Below are 24543 nucleotides of genomic sequence, written 5' to 3'. Positions count from 1 at the left end.
GACCAGGGACTGCACTTAGGGATTGGGCCTGCCCTCTGCCACCCGGGAGCAGGCCTAAGCCAGCAGGTCGTTATCTCCTGAGGGGTCCCAGACTGTGAGAGGGCACAGGCCGGGCTGGGGGACCCCCCTCCCCCAAGCCCCCCGAGTGCACAAATTTTTGTGCACCGGGCCTCTAGTCTATATATATAAAAAGCCAGCGACCGTAATGCTGTAACAGGATGACCAATCGCTATAATGCCCACTGTGGCCAGCAAACCGGCCCAACCAGGGGGCAGGGATGCATACTATTTTGTAGTAAACATATTCTACATTTTTTAAACCACTCTCATATCTATATATCTATATATATAAAAAGCCAGTGACCATAATGCCGTAATGGGATGACCAGTTGCTATGATGCCCACTGTGGCCAGCGAACCAGCCCGATCAGGGGGTAGGGCCAGCCGGCCAACCTCCCGAAGCCCCTCTCCCCAGCCGGCCCCACCCGCTATGGGCCCCCACCACCCTGATCAGCCTGCAGCCTCTCCCTCCACCCGGCCCCAACCCAGATCGGCCCTCCCCACCCCGATCAGGGGCAGGGCCGGCTGGCCAACCACCCATGGCCCCTCCCCCAGGCCGCTGGCCCCCAGTCGGCAACCCCCACCCCATTCAGGGGCAGGGCCAACTGGCCAATGGCCCACAGCCCCTCCCCATGGCCGGCCCCATCCCCAATTGGCCCCCCAAACCCAATTGGGGGCTGGGCCCACCCGCCAATCACCCACGGCCCCTTCCCCCAGCCAGCCTGGCCCTAATCGAGCCCTGATCAGGGCAGTCTGGCCAGCCAATCTCCCACCATCTCCTCCTCCCAACAGGCCTAGCCCCGATCTGCCCTGATTGGGGCCCGGCCAGCTGGACCCCACCTGTGCACGAATTCATGCACTGGGCCTCTAGTCTATATAATAAAAGCCCAGTGACCATTACAGCGGAACAAGCGGAACGACCAGTTGCTATGACACGCTGGCCGCAGGGGCCACCACCACCACTGCTGCTGAGCCTGAGGGCCCCAGGGCCAGATGCATGGCTGCCACCAACGTGCCAGTAAAGAAGAACACGAAGGTGGCCAGCGTGAGATGAAGGCTCTGTGGGATGAATTCAATCAGCTGGGCACTGAGATGATCGTCATCAAGGCTGGCAGGTCAGGGCACCCCTCTCCTTGCTGCGACCCTCCCCACATGGTGTCAGTCTCGAGCAGTGGGCTTTGGCTCAATCCACAGGAGCAAGACAGAAGTGGGGTGAGGGGGCGCGGCCTAGCCACCTGCAGGTCCAGCTCCTTTGCTCTCCATGTCCCGGCTCTAGTGACAGCCATCTGGCACACCGGGCCAGAGGGTACTGCTTGGGAGGCCAGGAAGGTGGTGGACAGAAACCCTGTGGACTGCCACCCAACCAGCAGCCCACAGGACCCAGCACTACCAGAAACAGACTGGCTCAGAGCACACCGAGCTTGGGGGAAAGGCAGCCGCCTGTGAGGGGCCTTGCCACCAGCCGGCTCCCGGTGGATCCCACCTCAAAGGAAACTCGGTCTTTGGTTCCTTAGTTCAGTCTATCCCAGCTAAAGAGGAGCAGCTGGGCACATTTTAGAGGAGAATTAAGACTCTAAAACAGTGTGTTCTGTTCTGTGGAGATTGCTACCCAGTTGTCTTAGGCCTAAATTCCAGGTGATTGTATTTGTTGTAAGGGCCCAAAGAGAAGAAGGGAAACAAGTTTTTCGATGCAATGTATTTGACCAACAGACCAAGGCAAGTGCCGGCTATGTCTAAGGTACACACAGAGACACCAGCTCTGAGTCCACCTGGCCAAAGGGAACTCGGGGCCTGTTTGCAGAGCCTTCTGGTGGTTTCTGTTTCCTTGCTGAGGCTGTCCTCCCTGGGAACCCTGGGGCCCATGCTCAGCTCCAGCTCAGTGGGTCTTCTCCAGGCCCCACCCCCCGGCTGGCCCCGCCCCTGATCGGCCCCTCCAATCAGGATCGGGGGGCAGGGGGCGCCACCCGGCTAACTGCCCGTGGCCCCTCCCCCAAGCCAGCCCGGGCTGATCAGTCCCAATTAGGGCGGGCCAGCCGGATTCCACCCATGCACGAATTTGTGCAACGGGCCTCTAGTTAGTGTATAAAAAGCAGCTACAGATGGTCTGAGAATAGATTCAGGTATAACACATGTTGTTAAATAGGGAATTTACAGAATAACAGAGCAAAGCAGTAGGCATAATAATCCCATTCTTTAAAAAGGTAATTATATTTATCCATATATAATTATTTATAGAAGAAAGTCCAAAAGGATATACATCAAACTATTAACAAGATTGGAGAAAAGGTATTCACATTTTACTTTATATGTTTCATTTCATTTGTTTTCCTTTGTTAAAATAACCACATAATAATCTTCTTAAAATTAAATTTATTTTTAAAAAGGAAGTGAAGAATACTTCCTTCTTGGAATGGGAGATGTCATATGACTATCCCAAGGAATTCTAAGTCATCCAGGATATCAGGGTTGATTCCAAAAATAAATGAACACAGGGGAGCACTCTATCACCCAAGGCACGATTCCACATGTGTGTGCCCAAAGATGTATTTTTGGATAATTTTTGTGTACTAAGTCATGCAGAGGTGGTGACAGGTCCATTTAAGTAGAAGTTGCAACCAGAATAATTTCTTAAAAATAACCATTCATTCGAAGGTGACCATGAGAGAGGGTCACTGAAAGGTGGGTTTTTAAAAGTAGCCAACGACAATCATGACAAAAAAGATTCTGCTTTTGCAAGTTGCTTCTTCTTGTGAACGAACATTCCAGATATAGGCAGGTAGTTCTACAGAGACAACATGCCCACTGGAGTCATCAACTGCCTATAAACATCACCAGCAAACTTCAAAAAGTGCACAGTTGATTTTTTCATTGGAAGAATGAGGTATGTAAAATTTTAATTGGTTGATTAAATCGCAAACAAATATCTATAAACATTAAGCTACTTGGATCTTCCACAAAAATAAAATTTAGACACATTAGAATCTTTACTTGCAGATAAATTAAAAAATTCACACTAAAGCCCTGGCCAGTATGACTCAATTGACTGGAGCATATTCCTGTACACCAAAAGGTGGTGGGTTCAATTCCTGGTCAGGGCATATACTCAGGTTGTGGGTTTGACCCCTGGTTGGGGTGAGTGTGGAAGATAACCAATCAATATTTCTCTCTCGCATTGATGTTTCTCTCTCTCTCTCTCTCTCTCTCTCTCTCTCTCTCTCTCCCCCTCCCTCCCTCCTGCCTTCCCTCTCCCTCCCTTCTCCCTTCCTCTCTCTAAAATCAATTAGAAACAAAATTCACACTGAGGAGCAAACATTCTCTAGTTACTCCTCAGTCAGTAACCAGTTAGCTATCAATGGGGTTATCAAAACAAAGGACTCTTGCCTCCACAATCTAATAAACGCACCTTATGAAAAAAAGATTTCATTATAAGAAGAGGGGGGAGGAAAAAGGGGAATGCAAAGATAGCTCACCTCACCAGTGTCAAGAACAGCCATGGATGAGGTCTGACCACAGGCAATGCCTACTACCCTCTTAATATGTAAACAATTTGTAACTTTTCGAGGAGTTGGTTGATTTGCTGTAGATCCTGATCCCACCTGGCCACAGTTGTTATAGCCCCAAGCAAATACCTACACAAAAGAAGGGAGGGGGGGAGATAATGGTAAGGGTGAAAATTCTACAATCATAAATAAACCCACTTAACAAAGTACTTACAATGTGCTAAATGGCTGACTTCTTTACTGCATTAACCTACTCAATCATCATAGTAACCTGTACTGTGACCCCGGGGTAGACACTATTACCATCCCCATTTTACACATGGAAATGGAAATGGAAATGCAGAGAGGTTAAGTGATTTGCTCGAGGTTCCAGTGTTAGCAAGTAGTAGAAGTGGAAGTTGAACCCAACACAGTCCAGCTGTGCTCTTCACCACTACGCTGCATTGCCTCTATAATTATGGCAGCCATATATGGTTTTTAATCTGGCATCAATTAAAAATGAAGTATATGCTACATAAGTATCGTGACATGAAGAAAACCTGCTTAACTCTTTGGTCATAACATTTTTTTTTTATGGAAACTTTCAAAACCATACTATGCTTTTTCCCTGTCCAATACTGGACATTCATAACCTTTCCCAATGACCCAGGACCATCCTATATAATAAAAGGGTAATATGCAAATTGACCCTAACAGCAGAAAAACTGGGAATGACTGGTCACTATGACACACACTGACCACTAGGGGGCAGATGCTCAATGCAGAAGCTGCCCCCTGGTGCTCAGTGCGCTCCCACAGGGGGAGCTCTGCTCAGCCACAAGCCAGGCTGACGGCTGCCAGTACAGCGGTGGTGGTGGGAGCCTCTCCCACCTCCTCAACAGCGCTAAGGATGTCCGACTGCAGCTTGGTTCTGCTCCCCGCTGGCAAGTGGACATCCCCCAAGGGCTCCCGGGCTGCCAGAGGGATGCCTGACTGCCAGCTTAGGCCCAATCCCCCAGGGAGTGGGCCTAAGCCAGCAGGTGGACATCCTCTGAGGGGTCCCAGACTGCGAGAGGGCACAGGCCAGGCTGAGGGACCCCCCCAAGTGCACAAATTTTTGTGCACCGGGACTCTAGTCATTATTATAATTATCAATCATAGTTCCACATCATAACATAGAAATGACCAGAAGTACTGCGGAGACATTTATCTCTACAGAAATGACACCAAGCTGTTAATCTGTTCTTGCTAATAGTTCCTCTGCATCCTGCTTATTAATTTTGGCCTGTGATCTGCCATAACCTGAAACCATCTTTCTAAGAAAGAGAGAGACATAAACAGATCTCTAAGCTAGTTAAAATCTAGTAACAAAGATGAAAAATAACCAAAACATCACTTCAGGTTAATTACCAAAACATTCTATCAAACAGGAGTGTGATCAGAGAGGAGAATTAGGGGAAGGGGAATTTTGGCAGTAGAGAAAATAAACTTCTACACTAGGGAACACTGTAGATACACAGAAATATATATATATATATATATATATATATATACACACACACACACATACACATATTAAAAAAAAGAGGAAATATGCAAATTAGGCCGGGATGCCGTAACAGGTCACGACCGGACAGGAGGTTGTGCAGGCAGGTGAGGTCTGGAGCGGAGACGGAGACAGAGATAGGGAGACTGGCAAGCCGCCGCACCCCAGCTCAGGCCGGCCTCCCAGAGCTGGAGTGGACACAGACAGGGACAGGGGGGCTGGCCCACAGCCTCCGCGGACGAGTGCAGGCCCCGAGAGGAGACAGCGGGCCTGCCTCCCACGGAAGCAGTGTGACTCCTTCCCGCCTCCCGCAGAAGCGATGTGGCTCCCTCCCGGCTGGCTCCCATGGACCCAACAGCTCACTTCCGCCTCCCGCCGAAGCCTCACGGCTCCATAGAAGCAGCGCGGCTCCTGGAGGCGCGCTGCGGTTCCCACCGGCTCCCGCGGAAGTGGCAGGCGGCCTACTGCGCGCAATATTGCACGATGGGCTACTAGTCTAGTATAATAATGCAAATATTTAGCACAATTATCCAAAGTAACATATGCTTAAGGTAAAAATTACCAGGAATCTAAACTGTACAAATTAGTAAGTTCCAATTTCAACAATCATTCTTCTGGCACTTCTCAAATATCCTAGTTCCCTTGCAATGCGACTGTCTTTTATTTTAAAAACTAGAGGCCTGGTGCACATATTCGTGCACAGGTGGGGTCCTCAGTCTGGCCTGTGCCCTCTCACAATCCGGGACCCCTCGGGGGATGTCAGACTGCCAGTTTCTGCCTGACCTGTGGGGATCAGGCCAAAACTGGCAGTCCGACATCCCCTGAGGAATGTAGTAGTGCACGAAGCAGCAGAGAGCTGGGGAGGAGACCGGGCACTGCATCGCTCCCGCTCATCCCGGCCCTGCTGGTGCCTGCCACCACCGCCACTCGGTAGCATGCTGCTGTGGAGGCGGGAGAGGCTTGTGCGCCGCAGCTGCGCTCACCATCTGTGAGCCCATGAGCCCGGCGTCTGGTGCCCCTCAGTCAGCTGAGCGGCGCTCCTCCGGCTGTGGGAGCGCACTGACCACCAGGGGGCAGCTCCTGCATTGAGCGTCTGCCCGCTAGTGGTCAGTGCGCATCATAGTGACCAGTCAAATGGTCATTCAGTTGCTTGGGCTTTTATATATAGAGATGGGGATTGTAGTTCTACTAACCAAGAAGCAGACTAGGAAACAGTGGATTCTGGGGCATAATGCCTATATGCTAGCCTGGCTCCACCCCATCCCAGCTATGAAACCTTGATCTCCCTGAGCTTCTTTGGTTTCTCCATGCATAACCCATCCTATGTAGTAAAATCACTGTAACACAATTGAAGAACTTTAAATAGGGAACAATATGACCTGCTTTGTGTTTTAGAAATCACAGGAGGTGGAGAAATAATACTAGACAGGTAGACCAATGAAAAAGCTGTGGAATAAGAGATCAGAGTAACAAGGCCTGACCTAAGATTATGGAGATGGAGAGGAACAAAATGATATGAGATTAGAAAGCAGAGTCAACAGGATGAGTAACCTTTAAGATAAACATGGAACTTGTGGGGTAAACAAATAGTACAGCTCCTACTGGAATGTTGGTAAAGTTATTTTCTGACATCATTACATTTACTGGAAAAAAAAATACACCTTAAGGTATGGGGTAATTTAAAAAAAAAGTACAGAACACTGTCATACACCTCTAATTTGTAGTCTTAGTAAACAGCACGAGACACAACTGCTTTAAGACTGAAATCTACCATCATCAAAGAGTGTTCCTGATCACATAATACAGGATGTGTTAGAAAAAGAGTATGTTCCTACATTGTGTTTAGCTACACACACAGAGCTACTATGTTCACACTATACCAAATACAATATGGTCATTATATTTTTCACAATAGTTAAAAGGTAGAAACAACCCAAATATCCAGCAACAGATAAACAAATAAACAAAATGTGGCATATAAATATAATGGAATATTATTTAGCCTTAAAAAGGAAGGAGATTCTGACACATGCTACCACCTGGATAAATCTTAAAGACATTTTGCTATGTTAAATAAGGTAGTCATAAAAGGAAAAATACTGTAGATTCCATTCATAGGAGGCACCTAGAGTAGTTAAATTCATAGATACAGAAAGTGATTGCCAAGGGCTCAGGAAAGAGGAAATGGAGAGTTAATGATTAATAGATATAAAATTTCAGTTTTGCAAGATAAAAAGAGTTCTGTGGATGAACGGTGGTGATGGTTACACACAATGTAAGTGTAGTTAATGGCACTGAACTGTACACTTAAAATGGTTAAGATATCAAATTTTATATTATGTGTATTTTAGCACAATTTAGAAAATAAAGAATAAAAGCAAGGTACTTACCTCTCCATCAGCTGCCAAAGCCACTGAATGATGAGAGCCACAAGCTACTTCAACCACTTGTTTGATCAAGAGATTGGTACAGACTTGGATGGGAGCAATGCCTTGGTTGGTTGTCCCATTCCCAAGCTGGCTATATCCATTGTGGCCCCAGGCGTAAACAACTCCATCTATAGAAAATGGCCACACACAAAGAATCAGCTCCAAGAAGAAATAGCATCCCTGTATTTTTTCCCCAGATTTTGCACAATTCATTCTCCTACCTTAATTTTTTCACATTGCCCTTCTCCCTACAAAGTAACCACTGATGAGGAGTGAGGGAAAGAGAAAATAGGATAGACAGATGCAAAATCGTTAAAGAGAGGACTAACATAGAAAGAAGATCAGCTTCGTGGTCGGAAGTCAGCTTATATATAAAAAAATTTGACCTTCTACACACTTTGAATCATCTCAATAGTTTCTGTGTCAGGTTCCAAGCAAAAGGGAAAACACAGTAAAGTTCAATACTAATCTTTACCATCATTTTACCAAATACCAAGTCTCATGGAACTGTGGGGGGGTATGTGTGTGTGTCACTCACTCACGAAGTATAGAGGAAAGAGGTGTACTACTTACAAGAGTTAAGAGGTGTACTTTTTGTATAAACTATACATAAAAATCACAGGCTTCTCTCAAACAGACTAGTGGCGTAAAATCTGACTGAATTTTTTTTTTTTTTTTTTACTTCATCTTTTGGGGATTCTGATAGAGGTCACTTTTCTGTTATCTGTTCCGCTCTGGAAGTATCACTGTTCCATGCATTTCCTCCCACAGCATGATGAGTATCAAGAGCAGATATCCCAGAGTTACACACTTTTCTCATGTCTTCCCATGGTAATAAAGCATCCTGACTTTTTAAGGACAATCTATGTCTGGCAACAACAGAAACCAAGAGAGACAGCAGAAATCCAAGTATTATTGTCAGGCTGCTGACTCACTGACAACAGTCTCCAAGCAATCAAGGACAGGCACTCATACTTAAGTAGGTTTCTTACTATCTACTCTAGAGGAACTATAACTCAACAAAGTCAGAGTTCTCTTCCAGTACAAGCCAGATCTGGAGAACCTCTGATATATGTCTCACAAATTTTTCCTTTGTAAATGTAACATAATGGTAGTAAAATGCTTCAAGTTACTTTCTGGAGCGAGACAAATTGATTATAAAGTTCAATGGAAAGAACAAACAAGAAAAACCCCATTTTAAAAAGAACCTAGAAGATAGCTAGCTCCATCAGTTATTAAGCTATAAGAAGTTTCTAAAACTAATATTAATAGTAGGCCATGAACAGACAGAATAACGAATGAAATGGAATTCAAAGTCTAGAAATAAACCAATTGTATATGGAAATGAAAGCTATGTCAGTTGGGGGAAATGGACTGATATATGGTAATTGGGCAGTCATATTGAAAAATTAAACTCATTCCTTACATCATGTACCATAACCTCCCAATAAATCATTTTTAAATGTACAAAAATAAAACCATACAAAAACTAGAAGGAAAAAATTAGTAAACTCCTCCATAACCAAGGAATAGGGAAAACTTACCTATAACACAAAATCCAGATGCAATAAAAAGAGTGATAAATCTAGTTATATTTTTGAAAAAAACTTTACAAGGAAATAAACACCATGAGCAAAGAAAAACGTTAATATTGGGAAAAATACTTGCAATTTCTATTACTAAGCGATAATCTTTAATATAAAAGAAGCTTCAAAAAATACAAAAGAAAACAACCAAGAAGCCTATAGAAAAATGATGAGTATCAAGAGCAGATATCCCAGGGTTACACACTTTTCTCATGTCTTTCCCATGGTAATAAAACATCCTGACTTTTCAAGGACAATCTATGAGTTAAGAGGTATACTTTTTGTATACATATCCTATATAATAAAAGCCTAATATGCTAAGTGTCTGGTCGTCCAGTCAGCTGTTCAACCAATCAAAGCGTAATATGCTAATGATATGCTAAGGGCTCTCAACTGCTCACTATGATATGCACTGACCACCAGCGGGCAGTCGATCAGTCAACCAGTCGCTATGACGTGCACTGACCACCAGGGGGCAGACAATGACCAGTAGGTTAGCTTGCTGCTAGGGTCCGGCCGATCAGGACTCAGCGCTATGGGCTGGACACACTCTGGAGCCCTCCTGCAGTCCCTCCCTGGCTGGCTAACCTCCCACATCCCTCCCTGGCCCAGATTGTGCACCGGTGGGGATCCCTCAGCCTGGCCTGTGCCCTCTCGCCATCCCGGACCCCTCAGGGGATGTCAAAGAGCTGGTGTCAGCCAGATGATGGAACAACCAGTCGCTATGATGCACACTGACCACCAGGGGGCAGATGCTCAATGCAGGAGCTGCCCTATGGCGGTCAATGCACTCCCACAGGGGGGGCACCGCTCAGCCAGAAGCCAGGCTGATGGCTGGTGAAAGCAGCAGTGGTGGCGGAAGCCTCTCCTGCCTCTGCGACAGGGCTAAGGATGTCCAACTGCCATCAGTCGGGTATCTCCTGAGGGCTCCCAGACTGCAAGAGAGCACAGGCCGGGCTGAGGGACCCCCCCCCCGCCAAGTGCACGAATTTCATGCACTGGGCCTCTAGTATACTATACTATAGTATATATGTATATACTTCACTGATGGTTCACAATGAAAGAAATGTAAATGGGTCTTAACTGTATGAAAAGATGCTCAACCTCACTCATAAGGAGAAAAATGCAAATAACAGAAGACCAGACTCCACTAACCAAGACTGACCTACCCACTACCATTGCTGAATGCCCACTATGCCAGTAACAGAACCACTGCAGAGCCCCTGATACAGCACCACCCCTCAGGAGACCAACTAGCTATTTGGTAGCAAGATGACTCCAAATGGACCCATTCCATCCTGGAAAGAGCAGCTATTCACATTGACAAGAATCAACATCTAACCCAGATATGGGTTTCCTGCACACAGGGCCCCAGCCAACACCACTATATGAGGGCTTACAGAGTAATCCATTGATATAGGATCCCACAAAACATCTGATCAGACTCATTTCATAGCAAAAGAGGTGCAGCAGGGCTCACTGGTCCTATCATACACTGCAGCATCCAAGAGCTGCTGGCTGAGACAGCATGGACAAGCTGGCTTGGCACCCAGGTCACACATGGCAGTCCTTTGGTGTACACCTGCCCCATAGTGACAGTAAACAGAAATGTGCAGCAGTCATGGCCAGAGTACAACATGGTCAGGGGCTAGTACTCCTTAGAGATGAGAGACTGGGTCTCACAATCAGGTGAGCCACCCAAGCCAAGTGTGAAAAAAATCTAGAAGAGGTTCTAGACCAGGGGTGGGCAAACTTTTTGACTCGAGGGCCACAATGGGTTCTTAAACTGGACCGGAGGGCCAGAACAAAAGCATGGATGGAGTGTTTGTGTGAACTAATATAAATTCAAAGTAAACATCATTACATAAAAGGGTACGGTCTTTTTCTTTTTTAGTTTTATTCATTTCAAACGGGCCAGATCCGGCCCGCAGGCCGTAGTTTGCCCACGGCTGTTCTAGACTCTAGAATCTAGAGGAAAAAGGTGATGAGAATCAGTTGTGTCCAATAGACCAGCTACAGTGCAGAGGCTATAATATATCCCAGTAAATATCTTTTTATATATTTTCCCTAAGAAAAGAGGCCCACCAGAATCCTGAAGGACTGGCAGTACATGACAGAGACCTAGTGAATGCTGTGCTGTGTCATCCATGTGTCCCTCAGGATTAAGGTCTTACTCCCCAGACGCTGACAGTGCTACTATAAGTCCTCTCCAGATTTGCCCTTGGCAATTACTTTCTTGTTATTATTTTACTCTTTAAAATAGTATACATACATCTTTCTTCTTTTTTTACTTGATGAAGCATAGGAAAAGTTAATTCCTTCATGAGATAGCTCTTAGTACAAATTCCTAGGAAATTTTCAAAGCAACCCAATCAATCCAACTGGATGCCACTGTCCACTTGCCATGCTGCCTCTAACAGACCAAGGATGAAGCTTCAGGATCTCTTGAGGATTAAGAGACAAGCAAATTTACCCAAAGATGTGCCAGTGAAACAATACCAAACTAGAAGGAAGAGTGGGGAGTGGGGAAGGGAGAGTGTAGAGGGAGACAAAGAAGCATCCCACGAATCTCTGACTTTCAAGGAAACTCAGTATAGCCTTCACAGACTGGACACTGGGTTGAAGAAGTGACCAGAAAAAAATCCTATATAATAAAAGGTTAATATGCAAATCAACCGAATGGCAGAACGACTGGTGGCTATGACGTGCACTAACCACCAGGGGGCAGACACTCAATGCAGGAGCTGCCCCCGGGTGATCAGTGCGCGCCCACAAAGGGAGCACCGCTCATCCAGAAGCCGGGCTCACGGCTGGCGAGTGCAGCGGTGGTAGCGGGAGCCTCTCCCGCCTCTGCGGCAGCGCTAAGGATGTCCGACTGATGGCTTAAGCCCACTGCCCGGGGTGAGAGGGCCTAAGCCATCAGTCGGACATCCCCTGAGGGCTCCTGGACTGCAAAACGGCGCAGGCCGGGCTGAGGGACCCCCACCCCCCTGAGTGCATGAATTTCATGCACCGGGCCTCTAGTAATTTTATAAGTAACCTAATTTAATATTGTTTCAGAAGACAAAGAGAAATCCATAAGCCCTAGGTCTATATGTGAAGTAATGATACTAAATGAATACTTATCTTCAGAACTGTCACCAGGTGGGGCTATATGTTCAATTTAATAACATATCATTATTTGAAATATTCCTAAAATGCCCTTTAGAAATACCACATAGGCGAATAAAAACTGAAAACAAGTTTTTATCTTCATTCACTCCCCAAATCCTACTGAAATGACAGTAAGGGGTCAGGGGAAGGCATAATCACTCAAGGAAAAGAACAACAAAGAAGAAAATACAACAGGAGACATGTCAACAAAATTTTGGGAACTGGAAAGCAGATGGATGTAATAAGAAGCAAAGCAAATCAGAGAAGGTGACACCTATAGCAGCAAAAGGAGCAGCCAATTCCAGCACCAAATCTCACAAAGGCCCAGGGACCACAGGAGATACAAGGGCAGGGTCAACTGAAAACCGCAGCAGTTAGTCCCTAAATCTCCTCCTCTTCCTATGGGGTCAGGCAACTACCCCTCCTCAACCCTGGAAAAAGACAAGAGACTTACAGTATTTACTTAATGTGAATTTCTTATAGTAATGGCACTTCAGCCCAACTTTACCCTTTGTCCAAACATGCTACCTTCCCTTCCCCACATAACACAACCAAGAAATAACAATGAGGGCGCTGGAAAAATAATCTAGAGAGGCTCTGAAGGCAGCATCGATTGATTACTTCCTGGAGGCACCCAGACCAGGGATGGAACCACAACCTAGGAATGTGCCCTGACTGGGAACTGAATCCGCAACCTTTTGGTGTAGGTGAGATGCTCCAACCAACTGAGCCATCTGGACAGGGCAGATCATTAAACTTTTCAAGAAAGCCTCCAACTTAAAAGTCAGAGACCAGCCCAGCCAGTGCGGCTAAGTGGTTGAGTGTTGACCTATAACCAGGAGGTCACAGTTTGATTCTGGTCAGGACACATGCCCAGTTTGTTGGCTCAATCCCCAGTGTGGGGCATGCAAGAGGCAGCCGATCAATAATTCTCTCTCATCACTGATGTTTCTATCTCTCTCTCCCTCTTCCTTTCTCTCTCTGAAATCAATAAAAACATATTTTAAAATAAATTAACTAAACATTTTTTAAAAGTCAGAGACCAAAACAAAGAAAAACAAGAAACTAGGGAGATAATAATAATAATAATAATAATAAAGAAACAATGCAGAGAACAGAAAATAATTTAAAAATAATGTATAGTTAGTACAGTCTCAAGGAAAAGATACTGAATTCATAAAACAAGAACAGGAGGCTCTGGAAAAGAACATTTAGAGAACAAGAAAGAGAACTTGGAAATGTAATAGCAGAAATATTAAAATTTGACAATGTTAAAATTTGTAAGGTAAGTTGAAGAAATTTCCCCGAAAGATCTAGAATCTCTAACATCTTTCTAAGAAAAATTCCAGAAAGAAAAGAACAGAGAAAACAAAGGGAAATTGTCCATGAAATTATTACAAGAAATTTTTCTAGAAATGAAGAAATTTCCAGATTGAAGGACCAGTAGAATAATCAATGCAATTAATTAAAAACTACCCCCACCAGAATATATAACCATGGTTTTTTCAGAACACTTGGAATATAGAAAAGATCCTTACAGCTTCCAAAGAGGAAAAAAAGTCTTAGCAAAATAGCAAAAGTCAGAATGTCATCAGATTCTCAAGAGCAACCCTTGAAACTTGAAAGGTAAAGTGACTTCAAAATTCTGAGGAAACAAATGGCAGTTCTACATTTAATCTTTTGAGGAAACTCCATACTGTTTTCCATAATGGCTGCACCAGTCTGCATGTCCACCAGCAGTGTACTAGGGTTCCCTTTTTTCCACATCCTCTCCAGCACTTCTCATTTGTTAATTTGTTGATGGTAGCCATTCCAGCAGGCGTGAGGTGATACCTCATTGTCATTTTAATTTGCATCTCTCTGATGATCAGTGACTTTGAGCATTATTTCATATGTCTGTTGGCCTTCTGTATGTCTACTTTAGAGAAGTGTCTATTTAGGTCCTTTGCCCATATTTAAATTGGATTGTTTACCTTCCTTTTGTTAAATTGTATGAGTTCCTTATATATTTTGGATAATAACCCCTTATCAGATGTATCATTGGCAAATATGTTCTCCTATACAGAGGGTTTCCTTTTCGTTTTATTGATGGTTTCTTTTGCTGTGCAGAAGCTTTTTACTTTGACGCAGTCCCATTTGTTTATTTTCTCGTTTGTTTCCCTTGCCCTAGGAGATATATCAGCAAACATATTGCTCTGAGATATGTCTGAGATTTTGCTGCCTATGATTTCTTCTAGGATTTTATGGTTTCATAACTTACACTTAAGTCTTTTATCCATTTTGAGTTTATTCTTGTGTATGATGTTTGGTGGTCTTCTAGTTTCATTTTTTTGCATATACCTGTCCAATTTTCTCAACACTATTGAAGAGACTATCTTTACTCCATTGTATGCTCTTGCCTCCTTTGTCAAATATTAATTGTGATCCCACTTATAGGAATATATCCTAAGAAACCCAAAACACCAATCAGGAAGAATGCATTCACCTGTATGTTCCTAGCAGTGCAATTTTCATCAGCCCAAGTGCCCATCAGATGAGTAGATAAAAAAAAAAAAAAAAAAAGCTGGGGCACATTTACCCCATGGAGTACTATGCAGCAGTAAAAAAGAAGGATCTCTTATCCTTTGAGACAGCATGGAGGGACCTGGAGAGTATTATGCTAAGCAAAATAAGCCAGTCAGAGAAAAACAAGTATCACATGATCTCACTCATATGTGGAATCTAAAGAACAAAATAAACTGAGAAACAAAATAGATCCAGAGACATAGAAACATAGAACAAACTGTTGATTCTCAGAGGGAAGGCAGGGGTGTGTGGTGTGTGGGAGGAGATTAACCAAAGAATTTATATGCATATATGCATAACCCATGGACACAGACAATAGTGTGGTGAAGGCCTGGGGTGGGGTGGGGGCAGATGTGGACTAGAAAGGGTTAGAGGGGAGAAAAAGGGGACACTTGTAATACTTTCAACAATAAAGATAAAAATTTTTAAATTCTGTAAAACATGATTTCCAATTAGGAATTCTAAGATCCGCCAAACCATTGCTCAATTGCAAGCGTAAAATAAAGACCTTTTAAGACAGGGTCTCAAAGATTTCTCTCACACCCTTTCCTTGGTAAACTACTAGAGAACGTGTTTCACCCAAATGGGAGTATAATCCAAGGAGGATTATAGGACACAAAGAATAGGAGATTCAGAGAGGACAAAGGTGAGGGGACTTCCAAGGATAGTGGTGAAATGAAGTTCTAGGCTGACAGCTGTGCATAAGGTCTAGAGCAGCGATTCTCAACCTGTGGGTCGTGACCCCTTTGGGGGTCGAAGGACCCTTTCACAGGGGTCGCCTAAGACCATCCAAAAACACATATATAATTACATATTGTTTTTGTGATTAATCACTATGCTTTAATTATGTTCAATTTGTAGCAATGAAAATACATCCTGCATATCAGATATTTACATTACGATTCATAACAGTAGCAAAATTACAGTTATGAAGTAGCAACAAAAATAATTTTATGGTTGGGGATCACCACAACATGAGGAACTGTATTAAAGGGTCGTGGCATTAGGAAGGTTGAGAACCACTGGTCTAGAGTGACAGAACAGGCTGCAGCAGGGGGACAGAGGGCTCCAGAGATGACCTGATATGCTCAGATGTACTGTTAAGCAACACTGCTCTGTAGAAGAGCTTTGGGATATGTTAATGATAAGTATAAAAGAACCCCAGGAAAACAAACAGTTGTATAAGAAACGATGTGGGCTCAGGTATAAATAATGCTTATAGAGTTCTAAGTAAACATTGAACACCGATTTCACCAAAATGGTGATGATATCACTGTATTGAAATGATAAGCGGAGGGAGGAGAGGGAAGGGAAAGAGAGCTAAATCCTATCTGCCATTATAAATGTCAAATGATAATATCTAAAATGAAAAATTTGGAAATAGCAGTATAAGCATGTTAATTTAAAAATCTGAGTTAAATATCAAAAGAAACATCTGAGAGTTAAAAGTAGTTCCTTCTGAAGAGCAGTTTCTAAGAGTGAAGATGGATAGGACAAAGATCCTGCTTTTTACGAAAAGCCATAAACTATTTGATGATTTTGAGTGTTAAATTGTTTTATTGTTTTTGTTAAATTCTTTTAAAACTATATGATTGTCAACATACAGTACACACAAATATATATATTCATAGAGATACATAATACACGCATGTTTACTGTATATTGTGTAAAATGTATTATAATGATCAAAACGAAATTAAAAACAAAATGAAAAACATGCCCATGAGAAAATCAGATATTTATATTTATGTTTATTGTTTATTTTTTAATTTTTTTATTGATTTCAGAGAGGAAGGGAGAGGGAGAGAGATAGAGACATCAATGATGACAGAGAATCGTTGATCGGCTGCCTCCTGCATGCCCCACACTGGGGATCGAGCCCACAACCCAGGTATATGGCCTGACTGGGAACCAAACCCGTGACCTCCTTACTCCTAGGTCAATGCTCAATCACTGAGCCACACCAGCCAGGCCTGTTTATTGATATTTATATCTCAACTGTAACATTCAAGATAGTTAAAACTGTATGATCTGGATGCTAAAAATAATTCAAAAGAAGAGTTATAATTTCCTAAGGTCACCACTGTGAAAAAAAAAAAATTTGAATGTACATGTTTTAGTATATTTGCTCTAAATAATTGCCTCAGGAATTTACGGTGAAAAATCAATCACTAGTTAAAACTGATATGCATTCGGAAAAAAATAAATCATTAGGTCACAATGGATGTCAGGCTGAACCAGTCAGCAAAGTTGTAACTGCTTGAAAGAGCCAGTGTAATTCTAGAAAGGCAAGATTACATAACACGGAAGTGAGACAATCACCTCATTATGCTCAACACATTATACTCTTACTAAACAATCATGCTCAGATCTGGATCTCACAGCTTCAGAAAGATACAGACAAGCTGGAGTGGACTCAGATATAAGTTAAAAGCAATTAAAAAGCTCAATACCAAGACGACCTATGGCAACATCCAAGGAAGCTCCTAGTCTGGAGACAAAAAGGCAGGGAGTAAACTGTCTCCCAAATGCCACCCAATAGGATAACCCAACAAAAACCTGAGGACCTCTGCTCCAGATGGAGAGATGGGGAGAGAGATGGGGGTGGGGGGGAGAGAACACACGCTAGTGTGCCTAAAATATAAAAGGAGGAACTTAAATTATAAATAACCGATTTTCAGAGTTCTGATTGCCCACAATAGAGATAAATGACCAAAGACAAATAATAGTCTCCTTCTTTAGAGATCTTGGAGAGGCAGAGAGAAAGGGAGAGGACTCTATCTCACATTTTTTCCATAAGGCACCCACAGGAATGCCAGGGAATAAACTAAAATTTATTGAATTCAAGGTTTAGGAATTACACAAAGAAAGGAAAACCAGTTTTATCTTTATTTACAAAAATGTACCAAGTAAAACTTTAAAGTTGCCTTGTTACCACAAATCCATTGAAAAATTAGGCTGCAAGGACCACTTCCTTGCTATAACTAATCTTTCACAACTGTACATAAGTAGCCTAAAACCTCAGAAGTTTGCTTAATTTGCAAGTCATCCGATGGCTGTTCCAGTTAGCCTGAAGTGTTTAATTTTTACCACTCAGAAAGTAATAAACAAACCATGAGAAATTAATTATTTGATCCAGCCCTACCTCCTTCTAGCTTAAAATTAACTGCTCCATTTTCCACAAACTGAAAAGCTGGACTTATTCCCTCTTTACCTTCAGTGCTGAGAAGAACATGTGGTCCACTGCCATAACTAAGGCTTTTAATCTTCTTTCCACATAAGGCTTCTAGCTTTTTGGGTGTAAGTGTACTCTGGTTATCTCCAGTTCCTAGACAGTTACTATAGTTCAGTCCAAATACAAAGACCTGGAAAACAAATAGTTCTGTTTGAGATGTTTGGCCTAAAGTTACACAAAGGCTTTCTTCTTCACCCTGAAAACGAGACACACTCAAGTTTAGTTTGACAGCTCGGTGGGTGGGAAGAGACTAAAAAAGTTATTAAGAAAAAGTCAACCTCTGCTGATGTTTAGGATATTGGCTATACTATGAAACCCAAAGAGTAGTAGGGGCGGAGTGGTATTAAATCAAGAAACTGAAAGAAAAGGCAAAGTATATCAAAGATACAGTCTTCTTGAATTTCAGGTTCTCTTATCCCTGACCTTTCTCCATCTTCAAACTGCATGCTTTAAAGCTCAATCCCAAAATAAGCCCTAAAATTAAACTCTGGATTTTAAGAGATTCTTTCTTACCTCATCATCTTCAGTAACGTACAGTGCTTCATTGGCTGAGGTGCCAAAGACACAGGCTTTCCGAATAGATGCAATTTCTTGAGGTGAGAGCAGAGTGAAGATTGGCCACTTTCCTACATCCACCATGACTCTGGCTTCAAGCAATTCCTATAAATATGCTGGCATCTCTGCTGTAACAAACAAAAAGGATTCCAAGAAAAAAATTAAACAACCACTAAACTAATTGTTAAAAGACACTGTTAATAAAATAAAACAAAAGCAAATTCCAGAATAAACTGTCCCCCTACCTTTGGTTAAACAGACTGCTCGCTTACCCCAGCAACGTGTGTAACCCTCCTCCACCTTCAGACCTGGGCCTTTTCCTATGATGGGAGGGAAACTTGCTAGAACCAGGTGACTTATGTAAGTCAGTGCTAATCTGTTACATACATGCTTACATGCAAGCTGACAGCAATAATGGAGGGAAGACAGGCAAACTGGACGAAACCAGGGTTTCTCATCGGGTATATTTTCTCCAGGAGGATGAGTGTCATGGTGATTGTGTGATTGTGCTTGTGTGTGTGTGTGTTATGAAAATGAGAATCATTATCTCTACCTCCTCACTCTCCCACTACCTCTGCCAGAATGCACTAAAAGACCCCACCCCTAGTGGAATATCACTGCCACACCGAGCCACTGTTAATAAAGGGAATGGGACACCCCTCATATGGTTTAGAGTGGCAAAAATATTAAGAAGCACTAGTTTAAAATTTACTGGATGAAACCATAAAATAAAGCATTATGTTCTGATCCTAATTTATATGACCACATTTCATTTCCTACATTATATATAGACCATATTTCATTTCACATTGAGAAACATTATTTGAACACAGACAAGACAATTTGCCCTAAATCTGGTGCTGGAGGTGATGACTATAGACTTTATACAAATAGCAATTAGCTTAAAAATACCCAATCCCAATAAAAAGTAGAGAGATGTATAAAACTAAAGTTGATCTGTTTAAGGAGTTTTACACAAAGAATCCTGGTCATGGCTCCAATTCTTCTAGGGTTAAAAAGTAATTCTACAAATTCCAGGGGGCTGCACGAGCACAAAACCCTATCATACCAAGTGAATTTCCATTTTGGCTCTCACCTCTGGAAACTGAAATAGAACCAAACAGTTGATAAATACAACCACAGTTTCCTACTCACTCTGTTCTCAGACCTCTAAATATAGCCAAGAGAGGCAGGCCCAAGACCAAGGTCCTTTTCTGGCTCCAGCACCTATGACAGCACCTATAAAGCGAGCCTCAGAGCTTGAGCATGCTTAGCCAAGGCCTCAGTTTCCACCATCCAGTGATTTTTTCCATCAGCATCAATTTGGATGACAAGGATTGTGTTCCAGTTATGCCCCAAGTATCACACCACATAGTCAATAAGCTTTAAACACTATTACCTGTCATTGCACAACCAGGCTCCTGGAATGACATTTGAATATTCTGAAAATTGTGCACCCAAGGGTGTGTATGTGTGTGCGCACACACTTGCATATGTGTGTATGTTGGTGGGAACAGGTAAAGGGTGTGGGAAAGGGTAAAAACTAATATATAAATATGTTAAAATTTTTTGTTTCAAATAGTACAAAACAGTATAGGAAAGTATATCTCCCTATCCTCCCCTCCTAGACCCTCTCCTCAAAGGCAACCACTGTTAGTAGCTGTTTTAATTCACTCCAAAGACAGTGTATACTTACATGAGCATTATATGTAAGTACGTATGGAAGCTTTCCCACCCTACTTAACAGCACATCTTACAGATCACTCTGTAGAGTTACTTCACTTTTCGATGGTACTATAGAGGATAACAATTTACCTGTTTCCACTGAGACATTTAAGTCACTTTCAGTCTTTGCTAACATGAGCAATACTGCAATTATTGTTTGCACATATTATTGAATATACATGTCTTTTTATACATAAATTCCTAAGATAGTCTCCTAAAAATGTACTTGCCAGTTCAAAATTCAATAGCCAGTTTGCCTTTAATAGCTATTTCAAATGGTCCTCTACTGAAGTAGTACCAATATATAAGATAACCATCAATGTGTGGCAGCAACTGTTTACCCACACCCTTACTACACAGTGTATTATCATGATGTCTCAGTTTTGTTTAAACTTGAATTCCTCTTATGATGAGTGAAGTAGGGCATCATTTTTAGAAATAATCACAATTATAGCAACAATAACAAATGACATTTCCTGAGCACTCTGCACCAAGTACTGTTCTAAATAGTTTACATTTATTAATTCATTTAATCCTTACTTTAGAGACAAGGAAACCAAGGCAAAGAGATATTAAGAATTTGCTCAAACTAGTAAGCTGCAGAGTGAGGCCCTGAGCCATGCAGTCCAGAGCCAGCATGTGTATTCTTCACCTCTCAGTCTCAGATGCTTAAGGGCCCACATACCATCCTTCTACATGAAGTCCCTATTTTTTCTACTAGACTGTTGTTCTTTTCTTTGTTCTACATTTATAAGTGTTCATTGTATAAGAAGAAGATTGTCTTAAATGCTTTTAGAAGTAACAAAAAGATGCCCCCCACAATGGACTTTGTGCCTCATACAAAACAGACAAGGAGTATCAAGAAGTAAAACAGTGTAGATGTCTATAAAGTAGAAAAACTCCAAGAAAATCCAGAAGCAAATTTTCCTAGAATATAAACCATATCAAAGTTAGGCTTCAAGCCTAACCAGTGTGGCTCAGTGGTTGAGCGTCAACCTATGAATCAGGAGATCGCTGTTGGATTCCTGGTCAGAGCATATGCCCTGGTTGTGGGCTCGATCCTCAGTAGGTGCTGTGCAGGAGGCAGCCGATCAATGATTCTCTCTCATCATTGATGTTTCTATTTCTCTCTCCCTTTCCCTTCCTCTCTCTGAAATCAATAAGAACATATTCTTTTTAAAAAGTTAGTCTTCAAAATTTAATATTTAATGTAATATAGAATTTAATTTTAAATAAATAAATAGGGAGGAAGGGGAAAATTAATTAGCCAAAATATATGATTCGCCATCTTTAAAATTACAACACAAAGTTTTATTACCACTCAAAATTATATAATGTCCTGACAGCAGTATAATTATTCTGAAATTATTAATCAGTTACAGGGCAACTCTGCCCCAAGGGTGTGGCAATCTACAGAAAATTCAAGCTAACTTTCATAATGATGGCTTATTATATGAACTGAGTTTACCCACATTGCTAAATTACTCGAAGCTTTATTTTACAAGATATTTCTCCAAAGACTTGTAATTTAAGAGTCAATATAAAAACCAAGTCCTCCACCTACACCATGTCTGCACCCATCATAAAAGCAGAAAGCATCACCAGTAGCATGGTGGAAAGGAATGAGTCCTGAGGCCTGTGTTTTAGCTCTAGATTTACTTTTAATTACTGGTAATCAATCAGAGTGGCATGCCACTTATCTTTTTGAGCCTGGGTTTCTAAAAATTATCTTTTGTAAAAATCTAAAATTTTATGTTTAAGATGAAATGAAGAAGCTATGGGGGATTTTGGAAAGCCTGAGAACAAGAGCAATAATGTTGGTCAAGCAAGTAATTACTCCTAGCCACACAAGCAAATAAAGAGCAGGAAGGAAGAAACTAACAATGATCAAGAACCTGCTTTGTTGCCCTGCTGTGTGGCTCAGTGGTTGAGTATCGACCTATGAACCAGGAGGTCATGGTTCGATTCTCAGTTAGGGCACATGCCTGGTTTGAGGCTTGATCCACAGTAGGAGGCAAGAGGGAAGCAAAAATCAATGATTCTCTCTCATCACTGACCTTTCTCTCTCTCTCTCTCCCCCTCTCCCTTTCTCTCTAAAATCAACTAAAAATTTTTTTAAAAAAAAGAACCTGCTTTGTTGTAGACACTGTGTTAGGTAGTTTCACATACACTATTTCATTTACTCTTCACAATACTCTTATAAGGAAGAGACCATAACCCATTCTTAGCAGCAGATGAAGAATGAGACTCAAAGGTGAAATGACTTCCCAAGGACACAGAGCAGTAGGTGGCATAGCCAGGATTCAACTCCCACCTCTCTGATTCTTCTTACAGAAACATCAGTCCTGGCCTTTCCAATGGCTAACCTTCTCCAACATTATTTCTGTCTGATTTTATCTAGTCTCATAAATGTACACCAGCATGTGTTTTAAAAATGCTTCAAATATAAAAAGCACTTCCCAAAAAACACCCCCAAATGCGCCTCTGTCTAAATTTGCCTGGTTAAGCCTCACAAATGTTATTCATTCCTTCATTCTTCCAAAAGCCATTGCGAGGCAGGCCAGGTCCTCAGGGAGCCCACAGGACCGTGTGAGCACAAGGCACTGTGTGAGACTGCTAAGGTACAAAATATGTCTTCATTAGACTATGCTCAGCCTGGCAAGTGATGACATGAACAAGGGATCCTCAGAATTCAGACAAGGTTCTCCGAGAGGTTCTGTGGAGGTATTAAAACCCAGGACAACAGATCACAGTCTTGAGCTTGGGCATATAGCTTATCTTTAGTAAGGCAGCACAGTGTAAATGTAAGCATAAATACCGTACCACCAAAATTTTCTAATTAACTCAAAATTACCACCATCATCATTATAAGTAAATTATTGTGGTGAGATGTTTAATTACTCCATTTTCCTGGGGGCAGTGGCAGTGTTTAGAAAATCATACTGCATGGATACATGAAACAGATCGACAACTGTCAGAGAGGAGGTGGAGAGGGGACTGTATGAAAGAAGGTGAAGGGATTAGCCAAAGAACATATAGGCATAACCCACAGACACGACAACAGTGTGGTGATGGCCAGAGATAATAGGGGGTGGGGGCTGTGTGGAGGCAGGCAAAGGGGGCGGGAATATGGGAACACCTGTAATAGTGTCAACAATTTTTAAAAAAGAAGGAAATCATACTGAGTATCATGATTCTATCAATTTCTTACTCTTACTATTTGACCCTCTACCACAAAATTACAAAGAGTACTACCTAATCAAATGTACATAACAAATGTATGATAATGTAAACAAAATAAAAGTACATTAATTCTTTTGCTGACGATGACCCCAAATACCAAGAATGCTGGGGGAAAGCATAAAGAACAATACAATCATGGCCCCTGCTTCTAAGGAACTTAAAGTTTAATAAAAAGCCAGATCCTAGTAAGGGGAAACCTAGAATTCAAGTGTAAGTGGAATACCTAAGTAAATTATGGGATACAACATGCAAATATATAGTTCACGTGATACATGCTACTGTGTAAATGGAAAAAATTATTTGCACAACAGTTACAACTATATAAACATTATATATCCCAGAAAACTGTTATATGCAATTCAAGAAATCAAATTTTCAGAACTCTAACAGATGACAAAATATAAGCATTTCCTCTGAACATCATCTAGTTTCCTACAGGAAAAAGTGTTTTTCACAGCCTTCTTCCTTTTTCACCAATGGAAGTACCCATTTGAGCACATAAGACTTAAGGCTATTTTCAAAGATAGACCACATATTGGGGCTCAGGGAAAGTCTCTTCAAATTCAAGAAGATAGAAATCATATCAAGCATCTTCTCAGATCACAATGGCATAAAATTAGAAATCAACTACAATAAAAACAATGAAAAAAATCAAACATCTGAAGGCTAAATAGCATGCTATTAAACAATGATTGGGTTACCAAAGAGATCAAAGAAGAAATAAAAAGCATTCTGGCAACAAACAACAATGAAAACACAACAATCCAAAATCTATGGAATAGAGTGAAAGAGCAGTCTTGAGAGGGAAGTTCATAGCTCTATAGGCCTACCTCAAAAAAACAATAAAATATGGTAATAAATTATCTAACCCTACAACTCAAAGAATTAGAAAGACAGCAACAAGAAAAGCCCATTGTAAGCAGAAGGAAGGGAATAATAAAGATCAGTGCAGAAATAAATGACATAGA

The 24543-nt window shown here is 42.0% G+C and overlaps 1 protein-coding gene across 3 annotated transcripts in view; it reads right to left on the bottom strand.

The window, feature by feature from the left end:
- Nucleotides 1-18769, bottom strand: part of RCBTB1 (regulator of chromosome condensation (RCC1) and BTB (POZ) domain containing protein 1) — a 52028-nt gene extending 33259 nt beyond the window's left edge. For 2 of the 3 annotated variants that reach the window (XR_001361506.1, XM_014537194.1), the window contains exons 1-4: nt 18566-18769; nt 18032-18182; nt 7475-7641; nt 3530-3688 (exon numbers count right to left, since the gene is read on the bottom strand). Coding sequence is in view for 2 of the 3 variants with exons in the window: in XM_014537194.1 (XP_014392680.1) it covers nt 3530-3688; nt 7475-7641; nt 18032-18182; nt 18566-18691 (603 nt within the window). In the remaining variant the exon portion in view is untranslated. The remainder of the gene's footprint in view (nt 1-3529; nt 3689-7474; nt 7642-18031; nt 18183-18565) is intronic. The other variant, XM_014537195.1, reaches the window with a different exon arrangement.
- Nucleotides 18770-24543: the final 5774 nt, after the last annotated feature.

This window comes from Myotis brandtii, unplaced genomic scaffold, assembly GCF_000412655.1.
Source record: "Myotis brandtii unplaced genomic scaffold, ASM41265v1 scaffold174, whole genome shotgun sequence".
Taxonomy (NCBI): domain Eukaryota; kingdom Metazoa; phylum Chordata; class Mammalia; order Chiroptera; family Vespertilionidae; genus Myotis; species Myotis brandtii.
The sequence above is the reverse complement of the archived record's forward strand: the minus strand, read 5'-3'. Positions and strand labels throughout refer to the sequence as shown.